The sequence below is a fragment of the Loxodonta africana genome, chromosome 26 (assembly GCF_030014295.1).
Source record: "Loxodonta africana isolate mLoxAfr1 chromosome 26, mLoxAfr1.hap2, whole genome shotgun sequence".
Taxonomy (NCBI): domain Eukaryota; kingdom Metazoa; phylum Chordata; class Mammalia; order Proboscidea; family Elephantidae; genus Loxodonta; species Loxodonta africana.
This window is the reverse complement of record NC_087367.1, coordinates 37,270,315-37,281,845: the sequence shown is the minus strand read 5'-3', so window position 1 is coordinate 37,281,845 and position 11,531 is coordinate 37,270,315. Positions and strand designations below refer to the sequence as shown.

The following is an 11,531-nucleotide window of genomic DNA, read 5'->3' as shown; positions in this document are numbered from 1 at the left end:
ATTATTTGACGGCGCTGGGTTGGGTTGTTATTAATATAATACAACAAAAATAAAGCACAGATATAAGTTAGATGCTGAAGCTGATGTAAAAAATACAGCTATCACTCATGATCCTTAATTTAATCTTTTTGTTAATCAAAACAATCTCATTATTGTCACTGACTGACTTTGTAAAAAGTAAATATTATTAATTAAACACTATAAAATATATATACATAAAAAGTAACTACCATTTATTTGTTTAATATATATATTTCAGATACAATTTCATTTGGGAAAAAAAAATTGCTGCTTAGAAATTTTGAAAATCAGGCCTGTCCCTTCCTCCTTTGGGTCTGCCTCCCTTCTCTCAGCCTGCAGAAGGGGGTTGCATAGGCTGGGGACAGTGGGGCCCGGGCCAGCAAGAGAGAGAGGAACATGTGACATTTGACTGTGCCCTGCACTCACTGGTAGAAGAATCAATCCGCACGGAGACTAAAGTGGGTTTCAGGATGGTGAAAGAGGAGCCCCCAAAGGACTTGCAGGAGCTGCAGAAGCTGTCTTTGTTGATAGAGTCCATCCAGACTAAGGCAAAGGTGGTTGCCTTTATGAAGTCTCTGATGGGTCAGTACTTGGACAGGCATACTTTTCTTGTGCTCGCCTTGCTAGTGTGCATTGCCATGTCAGCCGTTCCGGTTGGTTTCTTCCTGCCGTTCGTGGTGCTTACATCACTAACAGCTTTTGTTGGAGTCATATCACTGGAAGGACTGGTGATTTCTGTGGATGGCCTCTTACTGCTTTGTGTCCCCTGTGGCTTGTCAGGGACAATCACCGTGTCTTATGTGGTGGTCTCCAGCCTCATCAGCTGCTGGCTTTCTCCCCGACCATGGCACAGCAAAACCCTGGTGGTGACTGTCAGCTGGCTATGAAGTCCATAGGCTTTGAATGGCTCTACCAGAAATGACCACCCTGAACAGAACCAAAGCTTTTTTCACAAGCATCTCTGGATCATACTCAGCCCTTGGGACTATGACTCTGAGGAGGAGGCTGGGTAGTCAGGCACTCCTGGAAGGCGTCCTCTAGCATTTTCACTTACTGTCTGAAGGATCCTGCAGTGACCAATTCGGGCATCTTGTGTCAATTCTATTCAGGAATTTGATCCACCCTCACCTGGAGAATCAGCAGGGAAATGCTGTGACAACTCCACAGCTCCTTCTCCCTCTCACCTTCCAGCCCCCAAGTATGCAGACTTGACCTTGGCAGAGGTCTGGGCCTCTAGACCTCTGCAGCTTGATCCCCAAAGCCTCAGAGCTTGGGTCCAATGGCCCAATTTGGGCAACTGTGGAATATTTTTTTTTGTTTAAAGAAATGAGGGAAGCAGTTTGTTTCTTCATCCATTTGAAACAAGGTAGGGAAAAAAGATACAAACAGAGCAAACTCTTCTGCTTTACTACCTTTTTTTCTTGTTAAATTAGCTGATTTTTTTTCCACTTTTTTAAATTGTACTTTAGATGAGGGTTTACAGAGCAAACTGGTTTCTCATTAAAAGATTGGTACACGTATTGTTTTGTGACATTGGTTGGCAACCCCATGACATGTTGGCGCTCTCCTTCTCAACCTTGGGCTCCCTATTGCCAGCTTCCCTGCTCCGTCCTGCCTTCTAGTCCTTGCCCAGGGGTTAGTGTGCCCCTTTGGTCTCATTTTGTTTTATGGGCCTGTCCAATCTTTTGCTGGCTTTTTATGAAAAAGAACAGCAACACTTGGGAATAATCACTACTTTGACAAAATCAGAAAATAAGGTCAAAACTTAACTTTATGGCCGAGAGTGTTTGCTTGTTTGCTTTTTTTTTTTTTCCGACAGCAACGGGTACGGGTTTAAAGGTATAGTTTCTGAGTACTGTTAAGTATTGCTAATCTGTAAACATTTGCACTTGATACACTTTTGTATTGTTTTAAAGAACTTGTCCTGTTAAGCCATTTCTTCAAAAAGTCCTATAAAAACTGCTAAAGAACTATGAAAAATAAAAAAATCCTATGCGGGGGGGAAAGGAAATTTTGAAATCAGTGTTCTTAGCCATTTCATATGACTCTGAACTAAGGGCTTAAAAAGCAAACTCAGATACTGATCCAGCTCCCTACCTCTATGTGGTCCTGGAGGACAAATTCCAGGTTGAGTGTGGAAGTGTAACAGCACAGAGCTGAAATGACTCCACAAATGTTTCCACTAACACACCCACTTGAACCAAACAATTTTAAGAACGTTTGGTGATGATACTCTTTGATGGTGATAGAAATTGCCTTGTGCATTGACCAGATTCTGGAAATGGCCTTCTGAGTGGTGGTTAAAGCATGAAACCAAATCTGTTGCCGTCGAGTCGAGTCCAACTCATAGCGACACTATAGGACAAAGTAGAACTGCCCCATAGAATTTCCAAGGACTGCCTGGTGGATTTGAACTGCTGACCTTTTGGTTAGCAGCTGTAGCACTTAACCACTATGCCACCAGTGTTTCCAAAACATGAGAAGCCCCCGAGATATGTATGGCTATTGCCCTGATTGCTATTGGGTCCACAAACACAGCAGGACTCCAGGTGGAGCCCATGGCAGATCCTTGCCTCCCCACTCCTGCGACCCTGTGGACAGGTTGCTGCAAATCAATTTGACTCAAGTTAGGGAAGGGCCTGGTGGGCTCGATATTCAGACAAATCAGTGGTCAGCACCCCCTTTTGCCAGGGTGCTGTAGAGAAGCTGCCCCCGCTTTCCCTGTGCTTGTGAGAAAGCCTTGGATGGAGCTGCTCCCTCGGTGAAAGAGGATCAAGGGAAACACACTAGTGGGAATACTATCAGCTATCTCATTTACTGCTCAACAAAATTCCCTACAGTGGGTAGAGTCCTCCCCATTTTACAGATGGGCATACTGAAGTCCCATGACCCAGCTGAGCCTTGAACTGGTGTTTTCTGACTCCAAGTCCATTATGCTTGTTACTTTACCAGTTACTGTTAGGGATTATTCCAAGGAGCAGCTGGCAAGTGCTGGAAACTGATTTACAAATTAATGCAAAGCATGAGCAAACCAAATTATTTTTTTATTGTTATCATTATTGGGCCCACTTCAGTATTCTAAATTTTGCTTGGTGCGGCATATGCTCAGAAAGCCTCAGGGAGATGGAATCTATTCTTCTTTAGCTATTCCCATTGTGGGGAGCCAAATGTTTCCAAGTCACGGTCCCCCACTTCCAATTTAGTGGCCTGTACTAATCTACAGAACAGAAGTGCCTAATTCTTAACATTTGATATGGTTTACCACATTTTTTCTACTTTCCAGTATAGTGTATATTTTTGTAATAAACATTGTCGTGTTCAATGCCAAAACGTCTTTGTCAGATACATTTTATATATATATATATCAAAAAGTATTGCTACAAGGGTTCCAGTTTATACATGCAAGGGTTTATTCCAAACAAAACATGTTTAAACATGCCTCTGCAATCAGTGGATGGCTGCAGACAAGTTCTCTAAATAATACACTTGTCTTAGTCTCAACACCAGCAGGGGTTCCCATGGTGGACAGATTTCCGCTGAGCTTCCAGACTAAGACAAACTAGGAAGAAGACCCTGGTGGTCTATTTCTGAAAATAATTAGCCTGTGAAAACCTTACAAATAGCAGCAGAACATTGTCTGATACAGTGTCTGAAGATGAGCCCCTCAGGTTGGGAGGCACTCAAAATATGACAGGGGAAGAGTGGGCTCCTCAAAGTAGAGTGGACCTAATGACATGGATGGAGTCAAGCTTTCAGGACCTTCATTTGCTGATGTGGCATTACTCAAAATGAGAGGAAATAGCTGCAATCATCCATTAATAATCAGAGTGTGTAATGTATGAAATATGAATCTAGGAAAATTTGAAACCATCAAAAATGACATGAAATGCATTAACATTGATTTCTTAGACATTAGTGAGCTAAGACTGACGGGTATTGGCTATTCTGAATCAGACAATCCTATGGTCTACTACAGCAGGAATGACAAATTAAAGATGAATGGTGTTGCATTCATTGTAAGAGAGAACATTTCAAGATCTAGTCTGAATATCCACACGCCTAAAAGGAAGACTGGAAACCCTGGTGGCGTAGTGGCTAAGTACTACGGCTGCTAACCAAAGGGTTGGCAGTTTGAATCCTCCTGGCGCTCCTTGGAAACTTTGTGGGGGCAGTTCTACTCTGTCCTGTAGGGTTGCTATGAGTCGGAATCGACTCAATGGCACTGGGTTTTTTTTTTTTTTAAAGGAAGACCAGTTAACATGACAATTATTCAAATTTATGCACCAACCACTAATGCCAAAGATGAAGAAATGAAGATTTTTGCCAACTTCTGCAGTCTGAAATTGATCAAACATTTCAATTAGGATACATTGTTAATTACTGGTTATTGAAATGCAAAAGTTGGAAAGGAAGAAGGATCAGTAGTTGGAAAATGTGGCCTTGGTGTTAGAAACAATGCCAGAGATTGCATGACAGAATTTTGCAAGACCAATGACTTCTTCACTGCAAATACCTTTTTTTTTTTTTACCAATATAAGCGGTAACTGTACACATGGACCTCGCCAGATAGAATACAAGGGAATCAAATCAACTACATCTATGGAAAGAGACGATGGAAAAGCTCAATATCAGAACAAGGCCAGGGGCTGACTGCTGAACAGACCGTCAGTTGCTCATATGCAAGTTCAAACTGAAGCTGAAGAAAGTTATAACAAGTCCACAAGAGCCAAAGTATAACCTTGAATATATCCCACCTGAATTTAGAGACCATCTCAAAAATAGATTTGACAGGTTGGATGCTAATGATTGAAGACCAGACAAGTTGTGGAACGACATCAAGGACATCATACATAAAGAAAGCAAAAGGTCATTAAAAAGAAAGGAAAGAAAGAAAAGACCAAAATGAATGTCAGAAGAGACTCTGAAACTTGATTTTTAAAGCCAAGCAACTAAAGCAAACAGAAGAAATAATGAAGTAAAAGAGCTGAACAGAAGATTTCAAAGGGTGGTTCGAGAAGACAAAGTAAAGTGCTATAGTGACATGTGCAAAGACCTGGAGTTAGAACATCTAAAGGCATTTTTTCAAGCTGAAAGAATTAAGTAAAAAATTCAAGCCTCGAGTTGCAATATTGAAGGATTCTACAGGGGGAAATATTAAACAACCAAGGAAGCATCAAAAGAAAATGGAAGGAATACACAGAGTCACTATAAAAAAAGAATTGGTTGATGTTCAACCATTTCAGGAGGTACCATATGATCAGGAACTGATGGCACTGAAGGCATTGGAGAAAAACAAGGGCTTCAGGAATTGACGGAATTCTGACTGAGCTGTTTCAACAAATGGATACAGAGCTGGATGTGCTCACTCGTCTATGTCAAGAAATTTGGAAGACAGCTACCTGGCCTGCCGACTGGAACAGATCCATATTTATGCCTATGCCAAAGAAAGGTGATCCAACTGAATGTGGAAATTATCAAACAATACCATTAATATCACAAGCAAGTAAAATTTTGCTAAAGATTATTCAAAAGTGGCTGCAACAGTATATTGACAAGTAACTGCCAGAAATTCAAGCTGGATTCAGAAGAGGACATGAAATGAGGGATATCATTGCTGATGTCAAATGGATCCTAGCTGAAATCAGAGAATACCAGAAAGATGTTTACCTGTGTTTTATTGACTATGCAAAGGCATTCAACTGTGTGGGTGATAACAAATTATGGATAACATTGCAAAGAATGGGAGTTCCAGAACACTTAATTGTGCTAGTGAGGAACCTATACATAGATCAAGAGGCAGTTGTTCAAACAGATCAAGGGGATATTGCATGGTTTAAAGTCAGGAAAGGTGTGCATCAGGGTTGTATCCTTTCACCATACTTATTCAATCTGTATGCTGAGCAAATCATCTGAGAAGCTGGACTATCTGAAGAAGAATGGGGCATCAGGATTGGAGGAAGACTCATTAACAACCTGCAATATGCAGATGACACAACCTTGCTTGCTGAAAGTGAAGAGGACTTGAGGCACTTACTGATGAAGAACAAAGACCACAGCCTTCAGTATGGATTACACCTTAACATAAAACAAAAATCCTCACAACTGGACCAATAAGCAACAGCATGATAAATGGAGAAAATGTTGAAGTTGTCAAGGATTTCATTTACCTGGATCCACAATTAATGACCATGGAAGCAGTAGTCAAGAAATCAGGCATTGCACTGGCCAAATCTGTTGCAAAAGATTTCTTTTGAAGTGTTGAAAAGCAAAGATGTCACCTTGAAGACTAAGGTGGGCCTGACCCAAGCCATGGTATTTTCAATCGCTTAATTTGAAGTGAAAGCAGGGCAATGAATAAGGAAAATGGAAGAAGAATTGACACCTTTCAATTATGCTGTTGGTGAAGAATATTGAATATACTGTGAACTGCCAAAAGAACAAAGAAATCTGTCTTGGAAGATGTACAGCCAGAAAGCTTCTTGGAAGCAAGGATGGCGAGATTTCATCTCACATACTTTTGGACGTGTTATCAGGAAGGACCAGTCCCTGGAGAAGGACATCATACTTGGTAAGATCGAAGGTCTGTGAAGACCCTCAATGAGATGGATTGACACAGTTGCTGCAACAATGGGCTCAAGCATAAAAACTATTGCGAGGATAGTGCAGGACTAGACAGTGTTTTATTCTGTTGTACATAGTGTCCCTGTAAGTTGGAACTGACTCGACAGCACCTAACAACAGCAGTCTCATTAGGGTGTCTTAAAAAAAAAAAAAAAACTTTTTGGGCCACGGAAAAAAAACAATTTTGGGGTCAGGGCTAGTATCAAATTTTTAACAAAACTCAAGTGGATGTCTTCCCAAATCATTGAAGTTTGCAACAAGTTTATAGGAATGCTGCCCCACATAAAACAGCAGTTTTTAGATGGATCAAGTACTTTAAAGAAGGACAGGAAGACCTCAGAGATGAACCAATAGAGGGAAGATGGCTCAGAAGTTTATGGCGACTGTTTTTTGAGGGGATTTCAAAAGTGCAGTCTTGATCGATTTTCTCGAAGGACACAGGATGATAATAGGAGCTTATTATGAAGAAGTTTAAGAAAATTTAAAACTGCATTTGTGAGAAAAAGCCCAGGAAATTTGTACCTAGGAATTTTTTTCCATCACAACAATGCACCTGCGCATTTTTTAAGAATTTCTTTGGAATCTAGCTCCGTTGGCATAACATAGTTTATTTGGTGAGTAGTGTCTGGGGTCTTAAAAGCTTGTGAGCGGCCGTCTAAGATACTCCACTGGTTCACCCCTTCTGGAGCAAGGGATAATGAAGAAAATGAGACACAAGGGAAGATTAGTCCAAAGACTAATGGGCCACAATTACCACAGTCTCCACGAGACTGAGTCCAGCACAACTAGATGGTGCCTGGCTACCACCACGGACTGCTCAGACAAGGATAACAATAGAGAGTCCTAGACAGAGCTGGAGAAAAATATAGAACAAAATTCTAACTCACAAAAAAAGATCAGACTTACTGGCCTCAAAGAGACTAGAGAAACCCTGCGAGTATGGCCCATGGAAACACTTTTAGCTCAGTACTGAATCACTCCTGAGGTTCACCCTTCAGCCAAAGATTAGACAGACCCACAAAACGAAACAAGACTAAAGGGGCATACCAACCCAGGGGCAAGGACTAGAAGGCAGGAGGGAACAGGGAAGCTGGTAATAGGGAACCCAAGTTCAAGAAGGGAGTGTTGACATATCTTAGGTTTGGTAACCAATGTCGCAAAACAATGTGTGTACTAATTGTTTAATGAAGAGCTAGTTTGCTCTGTAAACCTTCATCTAAAGCACAATAATAAAGTAATAATAATAACAAAAAGAATTTTGTTGGAAAACCTTACCCTATTCACCTTATAGCCCCGATCTTCTTCAGAACTCTTTGTGCTCCCAAAACTCGAAGAACATTTAAAAGGAACACGATTTGAGTCCCTCGAGGACGTCAAAACTGTCATTCTGATGTGGTGTAAATCGAAGAGTGAAGACATCTTTGGGGAAGGGTTAAAAAGATGAAAATACCACCTTCAGAAGTGTATAGATATAGATATAGATGGAGGATATGTAGAGAAACAAGAGCTCCACATTTTTTTTAAAAAACAAAAAAACTTTATTCCAAACAGAATTACCAAAAAAGCGTATTAACTCTGAAACATTTAACAGATTTCACTTAAATGCATGTAGTCACAAAATTCAAAATACCTAATAGCAAACAAAAATAGCTTTGTGTGCTTAACCACTTTTAATTATGGAACTTTAAGAAATATGTAGAGACCCTCACACAAATTGGAAGCCATTTAGGCAAGCAAATATTTATTAAGCAAAAAGACAGAATTAAAAACTAAAAAATCCTCAAATTTAGGGACAATGTCTGGTCGTCTTTGATATGTATTTATCTGCACAAGCAGAAACAAATACTAATTTGAAAAACAAACCAAGACTGAGTGCTTTTCCTTTCTTGAAATGTCATCTCCCTCTAGCCTTCATTTTATCACTGCACACTCCAGTACTTCAACTACACTAAAGGGTTAGTTCAACATGATTGACCTAATGTATAGTAAGCTTCTAGATCCCATTTCATACACCCTGTCTGCCACGACTCCCTTGCATGTTTGCACAGCCTTACACTGAATGTTACCATAGTAACAGAGCTTGGAAATTTCAGGTCTCCAAAGATGACTATATATACACTATTCTGCTTTACTGTGCAATTCATAATATATAGCATGTGACTATATAACCAGCCATAAGATGAATATGACTAAAAAAAAAAAAATTTTTGACTACTGAGGCAAAAACATCAACTCTGTCACCACTCACAAAGTAAGACAAATAGGTCACTATATAGAGGCTGTATTTACTCTGTGGTGCAGTCCTGAGGGCTCATACGGTGTGTTAAATACAGAAACTACCACATATTTTTAGTGCGTCAGGTAATGAAGTACAGAAGACAAAACCCAACGTTCTCCATGGTGACGAGCCATCTGTGCTACGTATGTAACAGAAAGGCCACGTTTAAAGCTTCTCAGGTAAAATTATTCGATCATATTTGCCTTTTCAAAATTATTACACTAATTTATACTGAAGGTAAAAGCTATTGTTAGAATCCCTTACTTACTAAGAACACATTATAACTTATTTTAAAATTCAGACAAAGCAGTTGGCTACCACAAATTCTGTTGAATCTTTTGTCAAATTTATGTCTAGAAGACAACACAAACCATCCTAGGTAATGTATTTGCAGTTTGGTCTTCAAAAGCTATAAAAAGTGAAAAGGAAATCCAAAAATGTCTGTTGTAAGTTAAAACCGTAAAAATATTATAATTGTTTTCAATGCCACATATTTGACACAGCATAAACCAAAGCATTCTTAGGATTTTCACTTCACTTGTATTTCATGGAAGGGCTTTAAAACTTAGATTTTTATCACCTGCATGGAGCGTAAAGACAAAATGAAGCCCCACAGAACCGAAGGCCCGAGGGAGTCCATTCCCCCAGCCAGGGCATAAACTCGGGCTAACTCACCTGCCTGCGCTGGGCCACCCAGCCTTCCCTGTGAGTACTCAGGGACTCAAACACGTGAATGAGGGGGTCAGGCACTGCACTGCCTTCCTCATTCACTTCAGAAACCAGGCCAAAGATGTTTCTTGTTTTCAGAAGTCCTTAAATCTGCACCTTGGTGTCTAAAGCAAACTGCCATTTCCAACACATCACTGACAAGAAGAGCTGCTGCAAAGCTATCTGGCTTCATTTCCGCCAGGCAACCGCTTGTTGTTTCCTCATCCTTTACAGCTGGAAGAACGTTCACTTCATTAGCTAGCCATACTGCATTTAGAGGTGAATCGCTTTTTTGGACTATCTGCCAAGACACTTGGAGTAAACTACCGATTGAGGCCCTGATTTTATTTTGGTGGCCACATGCAGTTACCCAGAATGGTGAACATGTGGAAATAAGAAATCAAACTATACCATGTCAAATTCTGGAGAACAGTCTTAACTATATAATATTTACAGAGGTGGGTTTAAAAAAAAAATTAAGCCATTTTTCTGGGATGTTTCTCACGTGTTCCTGTTTATTCAATCAGTGCATGAGTCATTTTGCTATATTTTATACCTGGAGAAAAATTTTAAACTGATTCCTTTGACAAATAAACTTTTGTCTCTGTTAGGTAAGGGACCAGTGTGCTATTTGGCTACTAGAAACACCTAAAATTTAAAATAATTCTTCAGATGTCTTTTAATAGATCTTATAATCTCAAACTTACTATTTTAATATCACAATTATAAATTGGGTTTCCAAAATGTCAAAATCCTAACAGTGGTCTCTATTTCCAAGAGTAAAATAAGGATAGCTAACATTGAGGTGGAAGCTATCCTGAATGGTTTTGGGTTTTCTGTAACATTCAGAAATTGGTGGGGGGTGGGGGGGGGCGGGGAGGGGGCAATGGAACCTGGGCTCTTAGTAAGACTTCTAAAACAAAATGTTACAGAAGTAGGTTTTCTTTTTAAGGAGACTTTCAAGAGAACAGGATACTTGAATACAACAAATTAAAGAAAAAACAAAAAAGCCCAAAATGATCAGTGGAAAAAACAAAAACCCAAATCCCTGTGCTAAACTGGCAGCAATAATTCAGAGAAACAAAGATAAACAGAGTTTGATCTCCATGCAGTTAATATGAACATCTTAACAGGGTGAAACTCCTGTAACAAAGCTTAAGCTTCCTCATCTTTTGGCAATGAAATAAGTGAAGTCAACATAATATTGCAGAAGGCTTTCAGGTTACACCCAGAATTAAAAAGAAAACTTTCAAACCTAGAAACCAAAACGGGAACTTTAATTAGCTCCCTGATTCTATCAAGTCTCCACAAAAATAGTTTGGATAATGAGTACCTCAAGAGGTGCTGAGTGAACAAGCAATTTATCATGAAAAGCCTACAACTAATATGCTGTTTTTCTTCTGTGTTCTTTTCCTTTCTCCTCCCCACGTATGTGCTCAAGTTTACCCAAGACTACCCCCTGCAATTCCTCAAGAGAACAGAGAAGCAAATAATGGAGTAACAAAAATAAGCCTAAGAAATCACCAGGCTACAAAACCCTTTCTCTGACTAGTCATGGCCACTTAGATGTTTTAATACAGAGGGTTAAAGACTGTTTTGGAAAAGAAAAAAATCGTATCTTGGCTATTACGTTCACTGTCAAAGGCCATCAGATAGACAGCTATTAATAAAACCATTAGCCTAAAGCTCTCAGGTAATGATAGAAAAAAAATTCTTTAAATTTCCTGTTGAAACCTTTTATTCTGTTATTGTTGGTGTTTAAGGAAAACCACTTTGCCCATAATTCATGGTGCCCTGGACTTCTGACACCAACTTGTATTTGGCCAACTGGGAACCAGGCCAAATTGAATTCTTCTTAGAAGGTCTAGTCCGCTGATAAATGGCACTCAGCTGATGATTTCCT

The 11,531-nt window shown here is 39.8% G+C and overlaps 1 protein-coding gene across 1 annotated transcript; it reads left to right on the top strand.

The window, feature by feature from the left end:
- The first annotated feature begins 392 nt into the window (after positions 1-392).
- Positions 393-948, top strand: LOC100671771 (lipid droplet assembly factor 1-like). Its single transcript, XM_064277309.1, has one exon. The coding sequence runs from the start codon at positions 492-494 to the stop codon at positions 906-908; it is 417 nt and encodes a 138-aa protein (XP_064133379.1). The 5' UTR covers positions 393-491; the 3' UTR covers positions 909-948.
- Positions 949-11,531: the final 10,583 nt, after the last annotated feature.

Bases quoted from the DNA above. Each gene is read 5' to 3' on its own strand.
- LOC100671771 (XM_064277309.1), top strand. From the start codon at position 492: ATGGTGAAAGAGGAGCCCCCAAAGGACTTGCAGGAGCTGCAGAAGCTG.